The 26,863-nt window shown below is 41.8% G+C and overlaps 3 protein-coding genes across 5 annotated transcripts; 2 read left to right on the forward strand and 1 right to left on the reverse strand.

The window, feature by feature from the left end:
* Positions 1–3,386: 3,386 nt before the first annotated feature.
* Positions 3,387–6,283, forward strand: fmc1 (formation of mitochondrial complex V assembly factor 1 homolog). 2 transcript variants are annotated; one of them, XM_061224418.1, is made up of 2 exons: positions 3,387–3,580; positions 5,660–6,283. In XM_061224418.1, exons 1-2 carry the CDS (start codon positions 3,440–3,442, stop codon positions 5,861–5,863), a joined length of 345 nt encoding a protein of 114 aa, XP_061080402.1. In that variant the 5' UTR covers positions 3,387–3,439; the 3' UTR covers positions 5,864–6,283. The 2 variants fall into 2 exon arrangements, with proteins under 2 accessions (XP_061080402.1, XP_061080403.1); XM_061224419.1 differs by having other exon boundaries at positions 3,390–3,568.
* Positions 6,284–11,914: 5,631 nt separating this feature from the next.
* LOC133114581 (heme-binding protein 1-like) lies at positions 11,915–20,705 on the forward strand. Its single transcript, XM_061224097.1, has 4 exons — positions 11,915–12,433; positions 17,695–17,833; positions 18,480–18,660; positions 19,317–20,705. The coding sequence occupies exons 1-4, from the start codon at positions 12,356–12,358 to the stop codon at positions 19,492–19,494; spliced, it is 576 nt and encodes a 191-aa protein (XP_061080081.1). The 5' UTR covers positions 11,915–12,355; the 3' UTR covers positions 19,495–20,705.
* Positions 20,706–26,460, reverse strand: wbp2nl (WBP2 N-terminal like). Of its 2 annotated transcripts, none has more exons than XM_061224096.1 (8): positions 26,303–26,460; positions 24,844–24,952; positions 23,846–23,984; positions 23,095–23,187; positions 22,782–22,970; positions 22,329–22,421; positions 22,051–22,127; positions 20,706–21,757 (listed from the first exon to the last, which is right to left on the reverse strand). In XM_061224096.1, the coding sequence occupies exons 1-8, from the start codon at positions 26,359–26,361 to the stop codon at positions 21,683–21,685; spliced, it is 834 nt and encodes a 277-aa protein (XP_061080080.1). In that variant the 5' UTR covers positions 26,362–26,460; the 3' UTR covers positions 20,706–21,682. The 2 variants fall into 2 exon arrangements, with proteins under 2 accessions (XP_061080080.1, XP_061080079.1); XM_061224095.1 differs by having other exon boundaries at positions 22,051–22,130.
* Between the last annotated feature and the right edge of the window lie 403 nt (positions 26,461–26,863).

Consider the following 26,863-nt stretch of genomic DNA (forward strand, 5'->3'; position numbering starts at 1 on the left):
CAATTATATTAACGTCTGGGGACTGTGGTGGCCATTCCAAAACCTTCATCTGTCTTTCCTGGAGGTAGTTCATGGTTAATTTTGAGGTATGCTTTGGGTCATTGTCTGGCTGGAATACCGAACCGCTCTTCAACTTCTATGTCTGGACTGACCTTTGAATATTAGCCTCTAGAATTTCTTGATATTTGGTGGAATCCATTGTTCCTTCCACTCGCACAATATTTCCTGTGCCCCCAGCTGCCAGACAACCCCAAAGCATAATGGATCCACCTCCATGCTTAACATTTGGCAAGGTGTTCTTCTCTACAAAGGCTTCACCCTTTTTTCACCAAACATATCTTCTTTGGTAGTGGCCAAAACATTCAATTTTGGTTTCGTAGCCAGACCTGTGTCTGCTGCTCTGTTTGCAGTTCTTGCAGTGATGTGTGGGTTCTTCTGAGCATTTCTCACCAGGTCTCGAGCTACTCCATCTGAAATCTTTCTTGGTCTTTCTTGACTTCAACTGTTCCATTTATCTTCCATTTTATAATAATGTTTCTGATGGTGGAAATAAGTAGTTTGTAATACTGAGTTTTTGTAGCCTTCTCCTTTTTTGGTGGAAATGAACCATCATCATTCTGAAATCCTTGGAGAACTGTTTAGAGGAACCCATGGTTGTTGACAGAACAGCCACTGCAGTTGGATACTTTAGAAGGCATGGAGTTATTTAAAAATAAAAAGTTCAGCCCTGGAATTATACTCACCAGACTCATTGAAGCCCTAACAAGTAAATCACCTGGGTCTTGGCCTGAGTAATCTTTTCAAAAAGTAACAAAGAATAATCCAAAAGGGTTCCCAAACTTTTGCACAGGGCCCTTTTTTATCATTTATAAACAGTCAACAAAAAAAAAGCAATCTTGCTTTAAAATTGGCAGAAAGTTATCATGTTTAACTCCTTGTACCATTTACATTTCTATCATGTCGATTAATTGTAGCAGACATTTAAACCAGGGGTGCCCAAATGTTTGCACCCCTCTGTATATATGAATTCAAATATAGAAGACATATCTATCAGTTGAGAAATCAGTGAGCTATGACAGTGTTCAAGTAAGAAAATCTTACCTTCTTCTCTCTTTTTCAGCAACAAGTGATGATCAGTAATGATTTCTTCTGAAACAAATGCATATGTATCTTTAGTACGCATCTATTTTGCCCATCGCCATCTTCAGCATGTGTCAGTTTGTACAAGAATTTGGGAATTAATTCAGCAGGACTCCACACAACATAGCAGGTGGACACTGAAATTCAACTGTGGACAGAAATTCAACAAGTCCAGTTATTGCATTATATGGTATTTATTTTTCTATCAGCATACATTACATTGCATAAATAGCTTTTGAAAAATGAAATGGATAAATTCGGTCTTTGACAACAATGGCCATATGCCAGCAAAACTCTTAAAAAAAACAAAAAAACATATATATGCACTTTTACATTACATTATTGGCATTTGGCAGAGCTCTTATCCAGAGCGACGTACTGTTGATTAGACTAAGCAGGAGACAATCCTCCCCTGGAGCAATGGAGGGTTAAGGGCCTTGCTCAAGGGCCCAACGGCTGTGCGGATCTTACTGTGGCTACACCCGGATTAGAACCATCGACCTTGTGGGTCCCAGTCATATACTATGTAAACTACATAACTGAATTTAATTTTAAAAAATCAATGTATTCATATTAAAAACACCATTTACGGTACATTCAGGAAAAGATCCACACTCAAAATTCTTAGTTAAGATGAGGCCAATACATTTCAGCTTAAAATACAAAGATCTTCATTATATAACAGCTGTCTGAGTTTTCTTTGACTTAAATCATTAAAAGCTAACTTTGGGGTTGTGAGACAACCCCTTTGAAAAGCATACGTCTGAATTGAGTGTTAACTTACAGATATAGTCATAACTCAAAAGGTTCTTCAAATAATAGCTTATAACCTAAGTAGCTATTCGTGAGTTTAACTTATTCCTAGTTAGCTAGCTAGCCTGCTAGTTAGCAATCACATACATTTTGAAATTAAACCCGTTATATTTTTATAGGCCAACTGTTACACAATTACTTACATTACTTTGGGTTTGTGAGTGCCTTTTTCTTTTCTATTTCTTGTCGTTTTGAGTCAATTTAGAACTTATTTTAACTGTTATTTAACGTAAACTCTTAAGCGGCCGCCTCCACCAGAAGTCAATGTCTGTACAATGGTAATTTTTCGAATGCGCAAAGCATTTGGCGCCCATTTCCCGCCTGAAATTGAAATCGCAACAGAGAGTTGTTCCTCAGTCCAATTAGATCGCTTGGGGAAGGTACACACTTGAGTAATATTGACAGGCATCATTTTATATAATTTCATTTAAAACGTCTGACTGGCTGTCATTTTAGCCTAGTAGTAGTAGGCTACAGAAACTTAAAGAAAAAAAAAAAAGGTAAAAGTCGGCTATCATTTACACATTACTTCATTGTTGCTATTCACAAGAAATCCAGTCCATGTTTTCTTTCCATCACCGGCAACATCGGAGGATCCTGTTCAAACTGGTTCTAACCAGATTGAGCAGACGGACCGTGTAGAAAACATTTAGGCGCTAAGATTATTATTTATAATACATTCGTTAACCGTTTCATGACATAACTTATGTTTCAAATAAATGTTTTAAAAAAACAAACAAACAAGCAAGCAAGGTTAAAAAATACTCTACACATTTAAATTATGAAAAAAGACGAGTTTCTAAATACTGTAAATCTTGCATCTAACACACTGAAATGTATTGACAATAATGAGTATTTGTAAAATGTTTCGTGACAGTAACCTAGGCATCTAACGATGGTCTGAAAAGAGTGAGGTGAACAAACAACGATTTATATTTCACGAAAATCGTCGAACGCCTCTGCATTGTTCCTCTCTCAACGGCACCATCGTGTGGTCACAGCCACGAACATATTTGCTGTAATATTAGTAGGCTTTATGAACGTCTTGAAGAAATATACCACGCTTGTGTTCTCAGGTATTACATGCATTTGTGACCCTTTAACAACAAAACAAACAAAAAAAAACACACACACACACACACACACACACACACACACACACACAACACGCACTTTATCCACCCGTTTGGACTATAGATATTCTACCACTTCAAATGCATATATTCACAGGCTATTCATGTTGATGGGTTTTTAACTCTATGAACCAACACAGATGGATCACAGACAAATAGAAAATGTAAACCATAAATTACCACCAAGTATTATTTTAGGATATAACGTATTATGGCGTCCAGACAGAACAATAATTTGGACCTCGGTAATAAATTTCTTGCCGATCTAGTAATTCTATATCTATGGGCGGCCTGCCGATAATCTTGTGTTTGACTTGTTTGCCTTGCAGACGAAGACGAACTGAGGTTCAAAGATGGCGGCCATGACATCGCCGCTGCGTGTATGTCGCGGTATACTGAAAGAGATTCGGGCATTAAAGGGACGTGAATATAAACAAACATTGGCATATAATTATGTTTTGGATCAATTCCGTAAAAATCAGGTAAGACAAAAGGTAAGCGGGACATCTCTGCATAATGTGTAGATAAACACGCCAGCGCTGCCACAGTCTAGCTTGCTTGTCTAACGTTAGCTAACGTTATTTATATTGCATAACGACGTTGGTTAACTCGAGCAAATACGATTTCTAGAACAGATCATGCACAGTTAAATTGCGAAGAAACGTAATGTGATTAAGCTATTTTGCTGTAAATGTGATAGTTACTATTAGCGAGTCGATCGTACTTTAGTCTTTAACGACTTGTCTTGACTGAAACGAAGGTGACCGAAACGCTCTCGAGGTTGCAACGACGGTCGAAAGTTACCAAGATAACTGGTTGCCACTTGCCAGGTTGATTTCAGATAATATGACGTCACTTGCTGACGAAAGCGGACAAAAAGATGACGTTATACAGCTAAATAGCAGCGAAGTCTTATTGGCGCGCATACAAATATGACTAATGTATCATGATCGGATCTATCTTGCAAGTTGTTTTTCCAAAGTTGACAAAATGTTTAAAGATGAAATGCCACCTTGTTTTCAGTTCCACAGATCACTTGGAAAGGCAAAACCACTGTTAATTCTATTGAAGAGGGAAACAAACAAAGCAATGCTCAATATTCCAGTGTTTTCATTATCAGCTTAATAAACAGTGTCAGGACTGTGTTTTCACATATTTGTACTCACCACAATCAACAGGAATCAACAATAAAGTTCCACCAAATTTAATTGGATTGGATTGCAGGCCTGCCAACATGTCTGACCTCATTAACATAATTAATTCATGTTTATTATAATTGAAGAAAATTCGAATCTTGACATTTACTAGCAAAAACAGTTACAGGTTACCAAAACAAACAGAATGCAGCTGGATATTTTAAACACTAACCTAGCAATATTGTTTTGTTTCATGCAAAGCTGATGGAAAGCATGTTACCCATGTCTGCATGTCAAAAATCTTAGAGAGGGATTTTCTGGAATTTGCTGCTTCAAAAGTGCCCCCTAGTGGCCCACTAGGCACTTACAGGCAGCCGCAAGGAGAGTGCTGAAACGGTGCTCTCTGCTGTCCGGCAGAGTTCTGGGTGGACTCTGGCCCATAAGCGAGTGCATCAGATGAGTTTGTCTTGCTTTAGCCACGCTGCTACACAGCCTACCGATGGTTCCAGAGAGGAGAATGGGTAAGCGCATTGTTGTTGCGATAGGCGTCACGCGAGTTTGAGGCGAGCGTTTTGAGAACACGGCCTCGGCTTTCGCGTTATTCAGAGAAATGGGCTGGACAGCGGCTCGTCGCGTCTGTCTTGTCGCTGCTGCTGCCGTATGGCGTGGAACTGACCCGGAGGGACCGGCGTGGAAGTGCGAGCATTCCCTCGTATTAAGTCACGGGTAAATCGCTCGGTTTCTCATCGTGTTAGTGCGGATGCAGAAGAGCACAGGGATGCATCCGTGCGGATGGATTCTTCGCGTCGCAGTCTTACTCATCTGTCGCAGACTCAGCTGGGAGGGTCATCGGCCCGCTTGTTTCAATTAGCATTTCTTTGCCGTTTTCTTTTCCTCCCTGTTTGTTTTCATCAATCGCATTTTCTTCTTTTCTCATTTTTAATTATTCTGAAACATTTTATATGTTTGTCTCTGTGAAGATCTTGGTAACTTTTCTTTGGAGAAGTGTATTATTAGATTTTATCGTTATTGATCTGTGAGTGAGAATTCTCTTCAGAGCACATTGGTCTGTCATTTAGTGCACTCTTGTAGTACTGTTGGAATATCAGAAATCACATTGGACTTAATCTCCTTTCATGATCTCAGTAATACCTCCTAAGTGCACAGCTATCCTCTTCTATAAAACCCAGTCTCATTACTGGATGCTTGGAAGTCTAAAACAACAAACTGAAGAAAACTCGAATAGCTCCTGGCCCTGTGTGATTGGCCCTGCGGTTATCCGCTCTCATGCGGTGACCTTTGACCTCAGTGACTGCATTCTCTCACACTGTGGCTGTGGCCAGCATGTTTGTCGCCTTTAGCGTTCTCTGTGCGGTCATGTAAACTGTCCTGTGTGCTGATGTTTACACCCGCCTACCCGTGATCTTTCCCCTCCAGGTGAGCAGCGAGAGGTATTGCCGTGCCCAGGAGGAGGCCCTCCACACCTCCCAGTCCTACCTGTGCCTGCTGGCCTCCACCCGGCTCCACCTGGCCCTCCACAACCTGTACCACGGCAAGGGGGAGCGCGCCCCTGAGCAGGTGGCGGGCATGGTGGGGCTCCGGCTCCCCACGCAGCCAGGGGGGAAGGGATGGGAGAAGTGACCCGGAGAGAGACACTCCAGCCCGACGAAACCGCAGTAGAACCACAGCACCCGGTCCACTGGCCAGAGAGACAATCGCAAAATGACCGAACTCGCAACCCAGAGAGCGTGAAGAGATGGGTGGGGTGGGGGGGGTGGTGGGGATGGTGAAAGCCAGCGGGATGTTTTTTTGTAGACGACTGGAGAAGCAAACATGGCCCTGAGAGAAAGGGAGAGAGGGGATAGACTGATGCAGAGAAAAAGATAAACCGACAGGCAGACGGATAGACTTGAGTGGAATATCCTACAGCAGAGGAAGATGTTCTCTTTTAATCAATCAGTCAGACAGTCTCCACATACTGCCAGCCTACCCTCTCCTCTAGTTTCGCTCTTTCTACGTCTGTAAAACTAGTACTGTGAAAATAAAGAGTTTGTAAATATATATCAATGTACTTTAAATTGAGATGTTTTCCTGTCGGTTCTAAGTCCTTAGTTTGCATGTCCATCATCGTTGAACGGTAATGCACACACACACACACACTACCTGTTTATGCGGTATTCATGCCACAGAACTGGCTTGTTGAGATTCTCCTCCGAGGTATTTCTGTTCAGAATTGCTGCTCACTGGACTTTTTTTATTCACTTGCAGCATTCTCTGAACTCTGGAGACTATTGTGTGAAAATCATCGGTGGGCAGCTGTTTTTCAGATGCTGGAGCCACCATGTGTGGCCCTAGCAGTCACTCAGATCACACTTAGATCACTCATTCTAATGTTTGGTCGAGTAACAACTAAACAACTTCACGTCTGCATGCTTCAAATATTGAGCTGCAGCCACATGATTGGCTGTTTGGAGGAGCTGGCTATTTGCGTTAAAGGTACAATAGGTAAGCTTTTTGTGTTAAAACATTGTTGCAAGACCATTCATATCCCTTCCTATCATTGAAAAAGGCTCACTGACATGTTGCCTCACCCTCTGCCTGTGTTTATACAGTTGACGGTGTCACACTACAAAAACATTGTATAGCTATGCAATAATTGAAGCTCATTGGTTGAAAATTGGTTCTAATGGGGAGGGGGCGGGGTTTCAACGAACGTGTTCACAGAGAAGGGAGCGCGATCAACAGTGTTGTCGTTAAGGTTGTTTGTTGCTGCAATTCCTCTCTTGACCGTTAGAAGTCCGAAATTACCGATTGTACCTTTGACACGCAGTTGTACCCAATAAAGTGGCCACTGACTATATACAGAGCTGTATATTTATCCAGGGATCTGTGCAATCTTAAACGCCCACATTTCTGCCTGGATTAAACCAGAGAGATTTGTTTTTTGATATCATTCATTTTCAAGTAATAGGCACAGCTGTGCTTTGACAAAAGGTTTAACAGCCAGCGGTACACTCACTGAGTTATGTACTACATCTGTCTGTCTCTGTGCACTACCGTACATTACTGGAAAACAATTCAGATACACGATCACCTCAGGCCACAATTTGCACTTCATGTATTCATGCTTTAGGGTAGATTCCACATAACATGAAATTCAGTTGATGAGAGTGGTTCTGATGTTTTTGTCTGAGCCAACATTTTATGTTGGACTAATTTTTCAGTGGCATGGGTTTTTCAGGGTTGCAGTGACCCTTGTCAGATGGTACTGGTTTCTCCTTTGCATCTATTTTTATTTATTTAACATTGGTAAAATATATCTGCATTCCTAGCTTTTCACTTCTGACCTATTTAAAGTCCAGAAGGATATACTGTCACACAACCCTGGCCAGAAAACCAAGAAAAGATATTGTTCTTACTCTGCCCCCACTGCGACAAATAAATGCCTCATTCAAAATATGGCCAACCAGAGAATCCAAAATGGTATACAGTTCTATTATCTCATAACACATAGAAAAATCTGCTCACTGGATTTCAGGATGCTTGGCTTCCCTAGTCCAGTGCATTTAAACCGGAATATCCTGCCATCCTGTAGTATGTAATATAAACAGCAATAACCTGTTATCCTGTAGTATCTAATAAAAACAGCAATACCCTGTCATCCTGTAGTATCTAAAATAAACAGCAATACCCTGTTACCCTGCCATCCTGTAGTACACAATATAAGCAACAATACCCTGCCATCCTGTGGTATCTAATATAAACAGCAATACCCTGCCATCCTGTAAAATAAACAGCAATACCCCGTTACCCTGCCATACTGTAGTATGCAATATAAGCAACAATACCCTGCCATCCTGTGGTATCAAATACAGCACTACTCAACTCCATGTCCTGTGTCTGTAGGTATTTGCTCCGACCGTGCGCTACACCACCTGATTTCACTAATTAGCTTATTATCTGAACAAAGCAAGTAAAATAATGCGGCCCGCAGGATGTGGAGTTGAGTAACACTGATCTAATATAAACAGCAATACCCTGCCATCCTGTAATATAATATAAACAGCAATACCCTGTCATCCTGTGCACTCTCAGAAATAAAGTGACAGTGGAAGTACATTTTAGTTCTTCAAAGATCAATTTTCACAAATGTACCATGAAAGTACAGTAATGTTCTCTCTGGGTACAAATTTGTGCGTTTTCCAAGCAAATCTCAGTCTGTTGCAACACAGAGTGGCAATGTTCGGAAAAACTATTTCTCAAATGTATATACAAATCCAGAACATGATTTATACACATATCAGTCTTCCATAATTGACAAATTGAAATCATTGGAAAATGCAATAAAAGACAACCAAAATGCTCTGGACAGTCCGATTGCACTGAAAGAACTAAATGAAAAACTTGCAGATTTAAAAAATGGAAAGGCATGTGGTATTGATGGCATCAGAACAGAAATGTTGAAACTCAGCAGCAATCAACTGCAAACGGCCATACTGAAATTATTTAACCTGGTACTAAAAAATGTGATATATCCTGAAATCTGGAACAAGGGACTGATTACTCCTTTATTTAAAAATGGAGATAATCTAAACCCCAGTAACTATAGGGGAATCTGTGTGAACTCTAATTGGGGGAAACTATTTTGTAGCATAATCAATTCAAGAATATTATCCTTCCTCGCTGAACACAGTGTATTAAGTAAATCTCAAATTGGCTTTATAGCAAAACATAGAACAGATCACATATTTACCCTCCATACACTAATTCAAAGACATATACACCAAGAAAATAAAGGAAAAATGTATGCTTGCTTTGTTGATTTTAAGACAGCTTTTGATTCGATCTGGCACAATGGTCTATTATACCAGTTGCTCCAAAAAGGTATTGGGGGCAAGATATATGATTTAGCTAAATCAAAATATTCAGGTAAGAAGTGTACTATAAAAATTTGACAAAAAAGAACAGATTTTTTAAAAGAATGCCGTGGTGTCCATCAAGGTTGTACATTTTTAATATATACATTGACCAGTTAGCTGAACTATTAGAAAACTCCTCAGCTCCAGGATTTAAATGAAAGGGAAAGGAAGTCAAGTGTTTATTTCATACAGATGACCTACTGCTACTATCAAAAACAGAGGAAGGACTACAAGAACGCTTGAACATACTCCATAACTACTGTGAATATTGGGCACTGAAAGTAAATCTAGATAAAAACAAAAATTATGATATTTAAAAAAAAAAGCAAGATCACAAAAAAAATATCAATTTGTTCTGGGAGACATAACACTGAGTCACACAACAGAATTCACATACTTCGGTCTGACCATTAGTGCTTTGGGACATTTCGGCAAGGCCATGAATGCACTGGTAGATAAAGCTTGCAGAGCTTATTATAGTATTAGGAAATTCCTATTCAAATGAAACCCCCCAATAACAATTTGGCTTCAAATCTTCCAAAGTCTCATCGAACCAATACTTCTATATGGAAGAGACATTTGGGGCCCAATGGTGGTTAATAAAGGTTAATTTACAGAACAATCTAAAAAGTCAATTAATATGAACACAATATATTATATAATCACCAAACACACAAAAAACAATTAGTTACAGCTCATCGGAACCATTTATAGAGGCAAGAGTCAATGACCCTCCTTATTAGGCACATAACCTGCCCGACAATAGATCATGTCCTCTGTAAGCCACACTGGATGACAAAACAACAAAAGTGATGTAATATTTGCACTTTGATGTAATATTTCATAATTTAGTAATTTGTTATTTTAGCTGACGCTTTGATCCAAAGCGACTTACATTTGATTAGACTAATCAGGGGACAATCCCCCCTGGAGCAATGTGGGGTTAAGGACCTTGCTCAAGGGCCCAACAGCTGTGCACATCTTATCTTGGGCCCCAGTCATGTACCTTAGCCACTAGGCTGCAGGCTGCAGGCTGCCATTACACTAGGACTTGGAACTGTACTGTCCTCTCAGGTCTACTTTTGCACTTGTTCTTGTGTTTAATTTGCACTTTGTTGTACGTCGCTCTGGATAAGAGCGTCTGCTAAATGCCACGTAATGTAATGTAATGTAATTTGTGCAACATGGATCCTTGCGGGAAAGAAATGATGAATACGGGCTTCAGTGGGTGTGACATGTGCAATATAGGAGCGTGACAGATGAATGGATGTTAATGTAAAAATGTTCATTTTAGGCTTTCATCTTAATTTTGTAAAATAATATCTTGGCTTTCATAATCTGCATGTATCTGCATAATCGTAATGCCACATTCAGAGTACAAATATAGTGGTGCTACTCAAAAGGAAACTGAACACAACCACAATAAACAGAAGTGAAAAAAAAATGTTTTGGGGCCAATATGACTGATTTTGATAGCTTTGGGCCCCTATAATTGTAGCCATTTTTCTCTCCACTTACAACGGCACTGCGCAGGGCATCCTAACACAGGGTGCGCTCATACAGGAAATGCTAACGCTGGACATCCTAAGAAAATACATGATAACTCGTGCCCAAGGAAACCCACTTCAGTTATGTTCATCTGCCCCACTACACTTCTTAGTTTGACTTACATTTGACTTGAACGGTTTCCATTTTTGAAAATGCTGCAGGGACACATCGCCGGGATCTCTCTGTCTCTGTCTTTCGCTCTCTTTCTATTTATCTGCCTCCTTCTCAGTAAGTGACATCTCTTTCCTTCCAGGAACTGTCTGTGCCGTCTACCCATCTTCACCCCAACTCCCTCCCATCTCGGCATATCTCCACTGAAATAAACATGCAGTCGGCCAATATCATTTTACGTGTGCGTGTGTGTGTGTGTGTGTGTGTGTGTGTGTGTGTCGGGTGGGGCAGGGGTGGTAGCTGGATGCTAGTGAAATGCCTCTTCTTTTGCCCGCCCTGCCCCCGCCCTGCCCCCCCTCATGCCCATCTCTCTCTGTCTTTTTCACTGAGCAATCTTATAACCCCAGTGGAAAATGTCTAGTGACCCCCTCCTTCCTTTGCTACACCACAGTGACTAATGTTGCCTTCAGAGCGAGTTTAAATAGATTGACCCTCAAGCGACACAACGCACTGTGGCACAAGGAATAAAACACATGCGCAAACACACAAGCACACAAACGCACATGAAACACACATGCATGCATGCGTGCATATGTATATATATATATACATATGCATACACATACACACAATACTCAATCCACACTGACACAAAACCCAATAGTGTGTCTTGGGTTAACATGTATGGATGGAGAGAAACCCCCAAAACATATATAGATGGAGAGACGCAGATGGAAAATTATGTGCACAGACATTGTGTAATATTGCAAGTAATATTTGTTTTTGTTTTGAGTGAGCGCAATTGTGAGTGTATTAGTGTGTGTGTGTGTGTGTGTGTGTGTGTGTGTGTGTGTGTGTGTGTGTGTGTGTGTGTGTGTGTGTGTGCTGACTCTCTGTTGAACGTGGATACCATCCAAAATGAACTGACAAAGTTAAACAAAACATTACAAATAGACCACCATTTCGCTAATGAAGCCATAGGAAATAATTTGATTAAAAAGATACAGTTCTGTTGGTACTGGAAAACAACAGGGGTTTAAAACACGTGGATGTAATAAACGGAAAAATAAAAGAGTGAAGGACAGAGAGGAGGAGGGAGGAGTGATGAGTTATTTTCGTTGCAGCTATTCCACAACTCGTCAAGAGCGCACTGAGATGAAAACAAGGGAACCGGAGATTGGGGAAAGATAAGACATTTCAAATGTGATTGATAAAAAAAGTGACACAGATTTTGAAAGCGATACTAATTATTCCAGCACTGAGTTTATAGCCTTTACGAATACTTGCTATTTGTTTTTTCAACTGCGCCTCTAACATAGGTTAAGAGAAAGAGTGGGGAGTCAGACAGGAGAAGACATCAGGCGCTTCCAGAACGAAGTATTTTCGGTCCAAGGAGAATACGGTAACGAAAGACAAGACTGAGAGATAATAAACAGGTTATGTTAAAGACCGTGAGAAGGAGAGAAACGAAGTGACAAGAAACGAAGAGAGGAGTGAATATCGAAAACCTGTTTATAGAAAGCAAGGTGTGGGAAAACAAACGATTGGAATAGAGATGTTCGGCATGATCAAGAATTCGTTGTTCGGGGGCACCGAGGTGACAGAGTACAAACTGCTAAGTAGTGAAACTAAGGTAGGCAGAAACACCTGTTATTCTTTATTCCCGTCTGCTCAGCACGCTGTATCCGCTAAATCGTTGTCTATATCTGAAGTGTAGCCTACACGAGTAGGTTATTAACAAACATAACCATGTAGAAAGATGTACTTTGGGCCTGTCCAAGGTATGTAGCCTACAGACGTTAAAACATTAAAACTTTATTAAATTAACCGTTATTCGAGTTGTGACTTTGCTATAATGAGATACTTTTGATATAATGTTTAGCTTAACGTCTGTAGGCTACCTACATCAAAACTGTTTTATTGTATAAACCACGATTTTTGTACAGTTCGAGACTAGTACATTTACAAGAACGGTGTTTTTGGGAGAAAAACAAAACAAAACTGTACGACCTTTGCTGTGCATACAAAAGGAAAATCTGTCAGAATTTTCCTCCACATTAAAAAGTCATATATGGAAATTGGTGGGCCATATGATACTAGCAAATCTGAGGGTGATATATTTTCAATCAAATGTGTTTTTAATGAGCCAAGCATTCTGTACAGGTGTCTAAATGTTTGGGTTCTGCGTTTTCATTGCCATATATTGTCATCGCTAACCGGTTCCACAGTATGCTTAGGCTATATGCTGGTGTCGTTCATTACGTCAGTTTGGTGCCACGTTTAACCGGGGTCTATTTTATACATTATAAATGAGACCAATGTTATCATCAGATAACTTCAATTAACTTAAAGAGTGGAACGTGATAGTGGATCAGGGTTTGTCAACTGTCAGCCTATACCTCACTGACGTCATTGGTTAATGGCTAGAGACAGAAATTATGCAGTCAGTCAAGTCGTGTGTGTGTGTGTGTGTGTGTGTGTGTTTGGGGGTAGGTCAAGAAGAACATGTGTAGGGAGGGGATTTTGCAATTTAACCAGTTTGTAATCACTGCCGTGTTGCTGTTCCAGCGTTTACAAATGGAGATGACACCAGGGAACTGTACCACATAACTTTTCTTTTTAGAATGTATTTATTTTTTGATGACATCACAGCACAGATAATTTGCATATGACCTTTAGTTAGAGTAAGACATCTTCCACAGGGAAGAGTCACTGAGGCATGTTGAAGGGGGGGGGGGTGTTTGCTGCTTATGGGGAGGGCTTGCTATCTTGCTGATTATACTATGACCTGGAGCTAGATCCAACATCCATTTCATATGGTTAATGCTGTTGATTTTCTCTTCTCATTTAGGTCAGCCTTATATATATATATATATATATATATATATATATATATATATATACATATATTTATATTTCCCCCTATGTAACATGGTTGTAGAACAGATTTCAACATCGCTTCCTAGATACATTTGGCTTTTGACACAAGGCAATATGGGTCAAATAACCAGGAAGATAGACAGATCAACTGACCAGGGGAAAGAGGGATTGAATGACAGGGAAAAAAGCACAAACAGATTGCCTGTCAGCAAAGCTGAAATGACCTATATGCAGTAGACAGTATACATGCATCTAGTACACCAGAATGCATGCATAGACCACATACAGTAGACCAGTATCTAAAACGATTAATAGAATGAGATGAACATAAATATAAACATACATACATACATACATACATACATACATACATCTATACATGTGTGCAAACGTGAGAGTAATGTTACAAACATTGGGGTCACGGATAAATTCATAATTTATTGCTAAACAAATCTCTAAACTTGAAACGGTACACAAGGGATCACACGGAAATCCCACAGACACCTGATCCATGCTGAAACAGACCGGATGCTACCCTTTAATTACCACTGACACTGAACACAGACGGACTGTCTTACACATGCATTACCAAGGGATCGCACACACGAATGCACACGCAAAAGCAACTGCACATACATACATGCATGCACACACAGTACAGCACTGCTTCCTTTCACAGCTCAGCTTAGTATAACACTGCTTCCTTTCACAGCTCAGCGTAGTATAGCACTGCTTCCTTTCACAGCTGATCTTAGTATAGCACTGCTTCCTTTCACAGCTCAGCTTAGTATAACACTGCTTCCTTTCACAGCTCAGCGTAGTATAGCACTGCTTCCTTTCACAGCTCAGCGTAGTATAGCACTGCTTCCTTTGACAGCTCAGCTTAGTATAACACTGCTTCCTTTCACAGCTCAGCGTAGTATAGCACTGCTTCCTTTCACAGCTGATCTTAGTATAACACTGCTTCCTTTCACAGCTGATCTTAGTATAACACTGCTTCCTTTCACAGCTGATCTTAGTACAGCACTGCTTCCTTACATTCATTAATTCATTTATTCAATCTGTCACTCATACATTAATTCAGCCACTCATGTGTCACAGATCCATTGCTTCATCTGTTGGTTCATAAGAGAAATACATTTTGTTGCACAGAAGTGTATAAAGGAACTACAGGTTGACAGACCAAAAAGGTTGAAAATAAAGTAATTGAGGGCAAAACCTTAATTTCAAGGTTTTGGCAGGATATTAGGTGAGAGAGAAAATATGGAGCCAACAGGAAGCTTGAAAAGATCATGCAGACAATGAGAAATGGGCAGAATTGTTCATTACAACAGGTAGTTGCAGCTTTAAAAGTAGGGAGATCTGAAACACTGAACAGATGCTTACTCTTACCATTGTTATTACTAATTAGATAATTATTTATTTATTTGGCAACCCGTAATATTGGTTTTGTGTTTGACGTTCGTGTGATTTAGTATTCGTTTTGTAGTGTCGTGCTGATAAAACCTTTCTGAATATGCATAACAGAGAGAGGAGGGGGTGGGGGGGAGGGAGCCGCAGCGAGAGAGAGAAGCTAAATAATAAATGACTTGCTAATTTTAGAATGTACACATTAATTATGTCCCATGTCTAACTTGCTTAGACACTGAGTAATTATCTAAAGAAGTCACTGGAATTTCAACTCTCTTTGACACGTTGTAATTGCAACTTTGAACTAAACCTAGAGCAAAGCACGCAATTAACACGGCCTGACTTCCATATTTAAGGTTAATGCAGGCAACAGTGACACATGCACAAACAAACCGAAAACTCAGTAAATAATTATGTCGTTATGAACTGGCTGTCATCTGCCATACCCTGCTCCGACATTAAGGCACTATAATTAAAAGAAACACGCTAGCCTTTAAAGGTACATTATACAGTTTGTACTCTGAGCTACTCTGGCCTGCAATTACAAATTTAAGTATTAACTGAAAGGAAAGCACAAGGCTAACAGAGCAATGACATATGATCATAGTCATAGTCATAGATTTAGTCATTTAAGATGCTTTCCCTATTGATATGTGATACACACATATTGTGCATCAGTTACATTTACATTTATAATGGTGTCTGTTATAGTATTGCTTCAGTAGCATACAAATATATTTGGCCAAACTGTCCACACCACGTTTGTTGAATTAATTGCACAGACATTTTGTCACAATAGAACATTCTACATTGAAGACGTCCCCGGTATGACTTCATTCAGTACTCCAATCATTGCACAGTGTTGCTTTATTAACCTCCTTCCATGGGGGCTTGTACACAAATCAGGATTACAGAGTTAACTAGATTGCACTTGTAAATCGCTTTGGATTAAAAGCATCTGCCAAATTACTAAAAAATGTAAATGTAGATAACTGTGCTGAGTAAAACCCATAAAGCAGGATTACTCAGTTAGCTGGATAACTGTGCTGAGTAAAATCTACAAAGCAGGATTGCAGAGGTAGCTAGATAACTGTGCTGAGTAAAAGCCACAAAGCAGGATTACAGAGTTAGCTGGATAACTGTGCTGAGTAAAACCCACAAAGCAGGATTACCGAGTTAGCTGGATAACTGTGTTGAGTAAAACTCGCAAAGCAGGATTACTGAGTTAGCTAGATAACGGTGCTGAGTATTTTTTCCAGATGCTTCTGGGTTTTACTCGGTGGAATTATGCAGCTAACTCTGCAGTCCTGCTTCCCAACGGACCCCTGGTCAGTTAATATTTGTTGGCGATGACTTCCCCAGATTTCATCACCCGAGAGCCTCAGATGAAGACGCTCCAGTGTCCGTGTGGAAGACGCTTCACTCCGTAAAATGGCCCGACTGACAGTCAATGTCATTCGCGTTGTTGTTCTACAGTGTTCTGTTCCCATTAACAGCAGCGCATGAGTCATTGTATTACAGAATATGCACGAGGCGTAGACAATGCCGGCCAGCCTCTGCGCATAACAGTATTGTTATATTCAGTGGCGTGCACACCACATTAACGGTGCACTGCCTCCGAGCAATGTGCTCCGTCTATTACCTCACACACGAAGGGAAACATCCCCGCCTCATTAACCTCTTCTACATGATTAAACTGCACTGCCGGAGACAGGCAGGGGAGAGTCAGTGTGATGCATAGGCATCCACAGGGTTTTCCTCATGTGAACAGCAAGCGCCGTACTTGGTGGACTAGTCACAGTCCTGGCGCCTGTATCATGAAGTAGGACAACTGCGTTAGCTGAATAACTGCACTGAGTAAAACCCGGAGCCCTCCCAAATGTGGAACATGGACTGAAGTAAAAGGAGCCGTTCCGGGTTATACCCGGTGCAGTCATGCAGCTAACCGAGTAATCCTGCTTCATGATACAGGCCCCTGGCAAGTCGCGTAGGGAAAGTACTCGTGTAAACAAGCACCATTAATTTTGTCTCAGTCAGTTATCCCTGTACATATTGGAATGTAGGGCTGTTGGGTTAGTGTTGGGTCAGTGTCCCGTGTGCTGGGTTGATCTAAATGTATAAGTCTGGCCTCTTTCCTCAGCAGCCACTGCGGTCATAGGGCTAATTCCAGTAGAGTATTCATTTTACGTTACTTATTCCTGACCCAGAAATCAAACAAGGTCTGCCATCTTTAAGGACATTTCAATCCATTAAATGTTCCTTCTAGGGGCCAGAAGTAGAACTTCAATCTTGCCTTTGAGCAAGGAAACATGAGCATTTGTCTGTAACTGATGTGACTTCAAACTGACGTTTGAAGTAGCAAGTCCATTTGCCTAATTCATGCTCTTGATTTCCGCATCTTTTCCTAGCCTCTCCCGATGGGTGGAGCTAGGAGTAGAAAAAGGAGCAAGGAAAATAAAGAGAGAAAAACGTGTAACTGGAATGAGCCCTCAGCGTTGGTCAGACAAAGGAAAACCGTGCAGATTTTTGCATCGTGTCCCTCTGTCAGTTTCCGTTGGCGCACGTCTGTATTTGCCATCAATTCATATTCTTCCTCCTCCTCAGGAGGGCATCAATTATGAAGTACGGCGGTACGACAGCGCACGCTACGCCTCCGTGTGCACTGAGGGACGGAGCTTCGACCAGGCGGCCAGCGAGGGGGTGAAGAGGCTTCTGATGTACAAAGGGGGGAGCAATGATCGAGGTGACCGAGGTTACAGCAAACCTTAATTTAAGAGATTTGTTTTGGAAAGTTTTTGGAAAAAGTACCAGCCCTAACCCTTCAGCAGGTGCACCCCCTTCAGACAGGGGTGGATAAATATCCATATCCATCTCCGGATTGACCGCCAACTTCTGCTCTCAATTATTTAATTAGTGGAATTATTTAAATGTTATGACATTTTAGCCCAATTTAATAATGCTCATGAATGACAGCTGATGACATTTCCTTTAGGAAATGTTCTGCTGTGATCTAATCTAGCTTTGGTATTGGTCTGCAAAACGTATTACCTGAGCCAGGCCCTGGTTTTGGAACAGCTAGGTTTCTGACACATACTTTCTGGGTTTCTGGGTTTGCATGAAGTCATTTGCAGTGCTAAAGAGAAATCATAACTACCACAGAACACTGATGAGCAAATCGAATGACTGAAAGCAGGAACGACTAGTGAAACATCCTGCCTCTAAACGCTCTTGCAACATGCCTTTCTAGTCGTCATGCAGTCTAAGAGTGCCTATTGTCACAATGAAATGTTATGAAAGTTTCTCTACCCTGGCTACCCTGACGTTTTTAACCTGTGTACTGGAGATGGAGTAACGCCGTGTCCTGTCCTCCCCCCGCCCGGCTGCCTCAGGTGTGGGCATGGGAGTGACTGTACCGGTCGCCATCACGGTCTTCACCAGGGACGACGGGGCGATGTCTCGCCGGTTTGTCATCGGCCTCCGCATCCCCTCCCGTTACCAGGACAACCCGCCCGCTCCGACCGACAGCTCGGTGAAGATCGAGGACAGGCCGGGCATGACCGTGTACGCCCTGTGAGTCTGCACCGCACCCCCTCGCTGCGCGCCTTACATCGTCCTAGAACAGGGTCCACCAACACTGGCCCTGGAGTCAAAATTATTTAACCAGGGAGAACCACATTCAGATCGAACGCTCATTCGGAAGGGGGACCTGAAAGTATGTATAATACCCTGCTTGCTCAACATGTTGAATCTCCTCCAAGGTCATGCTGGAACTCATTCTATGCATGGCCTCAGTCAGACCATTAACCTTGCTCTCTAGAACCCTAAATCTAAGTCCCCCAACTTCAGACTCCTCTGCTGACAATTAAGGGCTGCTCATTAGCTCTGAACCGCATATTTTTCCTCTTACGGGCGTGTTTACCACCACCTTGATGGCGTGTGCGAGGGGTCAACAATGCATTCCTGCCTAACCCATCCCTGTCAATCTCTCATCAGGCGGGCCTAGGGCCGGGTCCTCGACAACCCCAAACGTTCCCCAACAAATCAGACAAAATTTATGAACATCAACTCCAGCCTAATGAGTTGAGAAACACCAATGAAGTACAGAGCTGTTAACCATGGCCTGTTTTTCGGCATATTCCCTCTGGCCTGGCTGAATTTCGCCGGGCCTGACAGGTCTAGTTTACCTGACATTCTTTGGCGCTCTGCCGTTCCTCTCTCCCTCTCAGGCAGTTCGGGGGGTTCGCGGGGGAGTACGAGTTCCGAATAGAGGCTTCCCGTCTGACCCGAATCCTGGGGGAGACCGCTCCCTACCAGCGCAAGCAGTACTTCTGCTGCAGTTACGACCCGCCAATCAAGCCCTACGGCCGGCGCAACGAGGTGTGGTTCATACAGGAGGAGCCATGAAGAGGAGGGTATACAGAATTACTGACCTGGTGTTCTACATTAACATTGTATTGTGAGGGAGTTACTCTCTCACACTCTCTCACACTCTCTCACACTCTCTCACACTCTCTCACACTCTCTCACACTCTCTCACACTCTCTCACACTCTCTCACACTCTCTCACACTCTCTCACACTCTCTCACACTCTCTCACACACTCTCACACACTCTCACACACTCTCACACACTCTCACACACTCTCACACACTCTCACACACTCTCACACACTCTCACACACTCTCACACACACTCACACACACTCACACACACTCACACACACTCACACTCTCACACACACTTCGCATCTTCTCGCTATTGATACTTTCATTGGCCTAGCATAAGAACTTTGAGATTATTTATTTATTTATTTCAGACGTTTCACTGCCGTTTTTTTTTAATGCACAAATTCAAAACTGAATTTGAAAAAAAGTTGAAAACCCCACTAGTGACACGGAAATGCACACACACACACGCACACGCGGAAACGCGCACACACACACACACACACACACACACACACACACACACACATACGCACACACACACACACAAGGCCCAGGAAGTATAGGCAGCAACTGAGGGAAGCACATGCAGACTGATAGTTCCACCACCCTGCAGTATTCTCTGATCACTTCACCAAACAAAAATAAGATGATCAAAATAACTTTTGTTTGATCTGTACATCATGGATCAACCAAAATGAATAAAGCATAATATAAACTCCTACAGAGGGAGTTGAGGAGCCATGAAGAGGTACTGAAGCAGGTTTAAGCAGACATTTTATCCAAGATAGTCTAGAAGTGTGGTTCTCATATTAACAGGCAACCTACAAGGCAGTGGTCATGTGTAGTGACTGTGTTGGTGTGCTTGTGAAATTGACATCATTAGTATAATTCTTGGATATGAAATGTACATATAAAAATTATGATTCTGGAAATTGTATTTTGAGATACTCCTGTATGGTGTGTGAATTTCTGTGAAAATACTGGGGGAGAATATCTTCCATTGAATTCAAACTACAAGAAATATGTTCTGAAGTATGTTCATGAAATATAATTTTGTCTTAGATGATGTTTTCTATTGTAAGTCTAAGTATATTAATTTATAAACATTTAGGGAAAAAAAGCTGTTAAATGTTATTGCACCTGTTTGAATAAAGTAAACTTAAAGGGTTATAACTGTAAGCATTTATTAACAATTATTACAATTATTTGCAGATGATGGCAATTATTAGTCAAAAGGATAAAAATGGTTTATAAATAGTAAGAAAGAAACAGCAAGATTAATATTAATAAGGATTTCACGCCAGATCATAACCATACACCTTTCACTTCTTTGTGCAAAGAACAAATTCACCCATAAGCCTATGCAGCTGTCAATGGCATCAAATAGGCCTAATCTAATCAATGGTTATGATAATCTCTAGCTATAAAACAATGCAAGGTGTCTCCTTACACAGTGAAAGAAATATATGAAAAGGTAAGTTGTGTCTAAAGAGCGCTGGGCAAATATGATTAAAAAAAAGAAAAGATTTTACATTTGTGAATTCCTCAAACAAATCCTATAGCACAAAAAAGAATCCAACGAAAACACATCATTGCTTACAACAGAAATGCTGTCATTACCGGAAATAAAATGTAGGATATAAATTTGAAGGTTAAATATATTTCAAAAACCTTATTTTTTTTTTATTATTATTTTTTTTTTTTACTTTAGTTGTTTTTTTGCGTATAAACACTTCAGTTTTGTACAAACAGGGTGATTGCCTTTAGAAAATACGGAAACCCATTAGTTCCCTGTACTGCACCTTCAACCACCAACTTCAACTGAAATAGAACATAAAACACCACCATGAGAAGTGCAATTAATTTCATATAGACCCCCAAATCCACCCCCAAATATGAGGCAAACAAAGAGCACAGGCTTAAAGTGAAATAAATCATTTTGATTACTCCTAATAAATACAGAAAGTAGGGTGGGGTGGGGGGGGGGGGGGGGGGAAAACCCCGTATTAATCAGGATGAATATTACTGTGTTGCATGTGAAACCTGGATTTGGATAATACTTGACTACTTTGCTCACGACGTGTGGGTTTCAGGGAGGACTTTTCATTGGTTGAGGGTTCTGCTGCGGCTCGGGTGGGCTGGGCTCAGTTGTTCTTCTTGTCCGGGTACGGAGCGTAGGGCGGGTAGGGAGCAGAGGGAGCGTAGGGTGGGGGCTGCTCCTGAGGACGGGAAACAGAGACAGAGTCAGGCTGGGACGTCACGCCACAGTCTCTCTCTCAGGCCTTTCTAGATGCAATATACATGCATCATTTTTAACTGACGCTTTCATCCAAACTGACCAACAGTTGACGAGACTAAGCAGCACTAAGGGCCTTGCACAAGGGCCCCAACAGCTGTGGGGGGGGGGGGCTTGAACCACCAACCTTCCCGGTCCCAGTCATTGTACTGGCTAGCTACAGGCTGCCCCCTTTTCTCCTAAGGAAGGGGACCGTCTCTCTTGGGGGGTACTCACCGTGGGCATGTACACATTGTGGGGGGCGCTGGGGTTGTAATATGCACTTCCTGCGGCCTCAGCTGCTTTGGGGTTACCTGCTTGGGAGCCATACAAATTATACACAAAAATGATTGTACATACTACATATGACCAATAAAGATTATACAAACAAAAATGCATGTCTGTACAGCCTATATGACTGATAAGAGTAAATAGTAAAACTTCAGGATGGTACAGACACGCAATTGAGTGACATGCGTGTGGACAGACAGACACAGACAGACAGACAGACAGACCTGGAGCAGGGGCTGCCCAGTTCTGGGGGGGTCCAGGGTAGGGGGGAGGAGGGGGCATGTAGGCAGGAGCCATAGGGGCTGTGGGGTACATTCCTGGAAAAACAGAAAAATGAACTAATAAACCTTTAAATGGAGTCTGACAAGATTTATTTTATACACTGACAATAACTATTAAAACAGAAAATCCCACATGCAAGAAAATGAATACATTAAAATGATCAATTTTAGTTGGGAAATCACTACAGCTAATCACGACTAATTCTCCATTTACCTAAACCACTGCCACAATAACTATGAAAACAACAAATCCAAACTTCAATAAATAATTTAGGTGAGAAGTAATCTACGCGTTGCGAAATCACTAGAGCCAATTATTACGTGGCTGTGCCCTCCACAGACGACACAACCCGAGACCTAGCCATCATGCGCGTACAGATGACCTCATCAACGGACCTGCGGAGGCAGTCGGATAGGGGTAGCCGAAGTTGCCCTGCGGTGCGGGCGGAGCCGGGTAGAAACCGTTCTGGTGCGGGGGGGCGTAGGGGTAATTCTGAGGAGCCGCGGGTCCATAACCATTCATGGCCCCGGGGGAGGGGTAACCAAACGAGGGCCCCCCGTTCTGAGCCGGAGGAGCGCGGGACGCTGGGAGGCAGAGAGGATTCGGGGACTCGTCAGCATGTCACAACAAACACTTACCAAAAATACACAACAGTCAGGATAACTTAACAGGATGTGACACCGGCACAGGTAAACGCCCTGCTCTCACCATTTGTAGCCAGCTTGAAGAGGTGCTGTCCCAACTCAATGGCACCCCCGCTGGGGAAAGACATCTTAAAATTAGCCTTGCCCTCCCAGCCCCCTAGAAGAGAAAACAAAATCACAGATCAGATGAGCTTCTCATAGCTCATTTCCACACTATGCTTTCTCAAGTCAATAACAATTCACAGACACAATTCACACACACAAAAAAAAACTTTTTTTAATGAGAAACCATTCAGTTTCATTCTGAGAACCAGTCACTCAATTTAATGCTGAAGTTGATGTTGAGAACTTGAGGATTGAACTTATTTACTTATTATTGATTGAACTTATTATACTTATTATTATTGATTGAACTTAATTACTTATTATTGAACAAATTATAAAGTTCTATGCAGTCATTATATATACCCAGAAGCCGTCTATGCATACCCATAACACGTTTATGGTGCTGTACAATTGATGCTTCACACACACACACACACACACACACACACACACACACACACACACACACACACACACACACACACACACACACACACACACACACACACAGCAATTGGCTGCCATCCAATTAACCAGCTCGTCAGGAGCATTTGGGTTAGGTCTTGTTCAGGGATCCGACTACCAGACGACCACTCTTACCGCCTGAGCCAATGTCGCCCAGTTATAAAACAGCCCATCAAAGTTGTAGTTTAGGTGAATGCATCCTGTAGCAGGCACACAAAGACGCAGTCAGACAAAAAGAGACTTACCTCCGGCCTCAGCCGATATTGCACCCTTGATGAAGTTGGCACCGAAGACTGGCTGCTCAATGCTGCAGCCCTTCATCAGGTAGTATGGGAACATGAAAGAGCCAAGACCGTCTCGGGCATTGGTGGACACGAACAACATCTGAACACAGAAACCAGAGGGGACAGAGTGAGGCAGTGGGCAGATTCCCAGTGGACCCAACACCAGAGTCATAGCACCAGGAGTTAACCAAGTCAGCAACGAGGACAGTGTCACCCTATACCAAGGGCGCTATGGGGATAGTAACCCTACATTCAATGGGCTAACCATTGCATGTGGACCAAAACCTCTTGCCACAGAAACAGTTTCTACCCATCTGCAGCTGGCCTCATCAACAAGGCCCAGGGGACCACCCACTGTCACAGAACCGTTACAACAGTTACAGACCCCCCATTTTCACAGACTCTTATTCCGCCCTCATAGACTTTCTATTTTATATTTTGCACTTTAATAATACTTCTCACACCCTGCTTCAGCATCATGTTGTATTGTAAATTTTTATTTTTATTTTTTATTTATATTCTACATTACATTCCACCTCATTTTTATATCTATGTTTCAATTTTTTGTATTATTCTTTATGTTGTCTACATGCACCCACATACCACAGCAAATTCCTTGTACGTAAAAACTAACTTCTGATTCTGATTCTAAGAGGGCACTTACTCTGAATAAACTGAGCTTCAGGGACGTAGTTACTCAACATGTAGTGCCCTACATGGACAGAGTTGCCCTGTATAAACTGAGCTACAGGGCCATAGTTACTCAACATGTAGTGCCCTACAAAGACAGAGTTGCCCTGTATAAACTGAGCTACAGGGCCATAGTTACTCAACATGTAGTGCCCTACAAAGACAGAGTTTCCCAGTACAAAGTGCACAGTACTACGGAGCCTCAGAGTTACCCAACATGGACTGGCAACAGTTATCCTGTATAAAGTGAGTTATAAGGAGAGAGATACCCTGTACGGAGTCAGGTAGACAGAGCCTTTCTTGGTCCCCTTCAGCAGATCGGTCTTGCTGGTGAAGTCGGTGAAGGACAGTTCAACATTCTTGCACTCCCTCAGCACACTGACAGGCACAGAGAGAGAGCAGAATGAACGCAGGACATCGGTACAAGCTAGAATGATCAACTGGACATGGCCTCATACTCAGGAACGCACGACATGTTTGGCGTCAAGATGACAGTTCATTTATACTCCCAGCAAATCTGGAACAGGAGAGGGAGGGAGGGCGGTGAACAGTCCCTGGTGCCACTGATGTGACAATTGACCACAATGTAGAGTAGAACTCTTTAATATTACAGGCCAACCTTACAATATCGGGCTAGTTTCAAAACATAGGAGACATGATTGCATGCCATTGCAGCTTCCAGTTTGTCTTCGTTTGTGAAATGTTCTTACAATCCTCTCCAGAATTTCACAAGTTCGTGGACTTCCCCTAAATAATATGTTGCTCAAAACTGAACGTAAGTTTTACTGACATGAAACAATCCCGTGAAACTAGCTAAGTTACAGAACAAGTGCAGATGTTAACTTAGCTAGTTACCTAACGAGCAACATACGATACAATAATGATTGACAACTGAACTATTGTCAATAAATATTGTGTTAGGGTAAAGCTGTAATATGTTACCCGGGCAGTTCACTTAGCTAGTTCATATTAAAATTCTGCCTAATGTTATTGTCGCTAGCTAAAATTTAGCCAACATTAGCCAGCAAACGCTACGTCGTTTCTTCACCGATTACTTCCTGTATTTATGTGGACCACAGACAAGCAGCCATTTTAACAAATAGAATCAACAGTCTCTCCTTCAAGGAACCTATGAAATGCCGTGAAACGTTTAATGTGGGCGGAACTTTACTGACGACCTCAAACAACACCAGTTAGCTAGCTAAGCCGATTTATTACCTAACGTTAGTCTAGTCGTTTTCTAAAACGAAAGCATAGATATATTTATGCAAGTAACACAATGACAGCTTGAAAATGATTCAAACTAAAAAAAATGGTTAGGTGACAATGGTTTTAAGCGGAAATAAAAACAATTTGGAGGCGAGGCTGTTGGCTAACAAGATGTAGCCTACAGCAATCAGATCCATCACAGAAGCCAACTGGGTAGCAAGCTACATGTTAACCGCCATCTAAATAATTCACAAACGAGAATTAAAATATTTAACCCGAGCTAGAGCTAATGAGGCATTGGCGCGTCTGGTTTCCATTAAGCGGTGCTCTAAACTACACTGGCCCATTACAGCAAAACAAAGTAGCTCAACGTTAGCTAGCGATAATATTAGCAGTAGATAGCCACAGCTAGTTTGCTAGCTAGGTAACTAGTTAAATTCTAGTGTCAACAAAAAAACCACAACGTAAAAAGAGGAAACCTCACTTTACCATATGGTATTCATTAACAAGCTTACTTACCTCTCGCCATTATTTATTAAAACCCCACCGTTTTGGGAGTGATTCCGATTTAACGCCATACTTCTTGTGAACGCAACGCTTGCTTGCTTGCTTGCTGTCTGTCTGGCTGGCTGGCTGGCTGTGGCTATTTCGCTAAGCTAATAAGTCTACAGCACTGCTCAGCGTCTGTAAAGTAGAACTACAGACGCCCTGCTTCTGCCTGTGAAAGCCAGGCACAGAGGGGCGTGTTCATAAAGTCGGTTTCGTTAAAGTGGCGTCTGATTGGATCGCACCTGCACGGTCCCCATGAACTCGTGGTCAAGTCTCTAAAACACGGTTTGACTGTTGCTCTCAATCTTGTGACCCATATGACATCATCCGCTCCACCTCTCCACATTTTTTAAGCATTGTTTTTTTCGGAAAGCGCTTGTAAACACGCATAGACAGAATGTACTTCAGATAATATGGCAACAGTAACGTTTTATGCAAAACCTGGATAAGTATATACGCAGTAAAAAAAAAACACGAAAAAATACATAACAGTTTAATGGGGAATATTTATTTATTCAGTTATGAGGTGCG

Source organism: Conger conger, chromosome 16 (genome assembly GCF_963514075.1).
Source record: "Conger conger chromosome 16, fConCon1.1, whole genome shotgun sequence".
Taxonomy (NCBI): Eukaryota; Metazoa; Chordata; class Actinopteri; order Anguilliformes; family Congridae; genus Conger; species Conger conger.

What these genes read in the sequence shown, in the direction of transcription:
- fmc1 (XM_061224418.1), top strand. Translation starts at nt 3,440, where the DNA reads ATGGCGGCCATGACATCGCCGCTGCGTGTATGTCGCGGTATACTGAAA. An exon ending in AAAATCAGGTAAGACAAAAG is followed by an intron (nt 3,581 to 5,659) that starts GTAAGCGGGACA and finishes TTTCCCCTCCAG; the next exon opens with GTGAGCAGCGAGAGGTATTG.
- LOC133114581 (XM_061224097.1), top strand. Translation starts at nt 12,356, where the DNA reads ATGTTCGGCATGATCAAGAATTCGTTGTTCGGGGGCACCGAGGTGACA. An exon ending in TGCTAAGTAGTGAAACTAAG is followed by an intron (nt 12,434 to 17,694) that starts GTAGGCAGAAAC and finishes CCTCCTCCTCAG; the next exon opens with GAGGGCATCAATTATGAAGT. An exon ending in AGGGGGGAGCAATGATCGAG is followed by an intron (nt 17,834 to 18,479) that starts GTGACCGAGGTT and finishes CGGCTGCCTCAG; the next exon opens with GTGTGGGCATGGGAGTGACT.
- wbp2nl (XM_061224095.1), bottom strand. Translation starts at nt 26,361, where the DNA reads ATGGCGTTAAATCGGAATCACTCCCAAAACGGTGGGGTTTTAATAAAT. An exon ending in TTAATAAATAATGGCGAGAG is followed by an intron (nt 24,953 to 26,302) that starts GTAAGTAAGCTT and finishes TGTGCCTGTCAG; the next exon opens with TGTGCTGAGGGAGTGCAAGA. An exon ending in CTATCCGACTGCCTCCGCAG is followed by an intron (nt 22,422 to 22,781) that starts GTCCGTTGATGA and finishes CTGTTTTTCCAG; the next exon opens with GAATGTACCCCACAGCCCCT.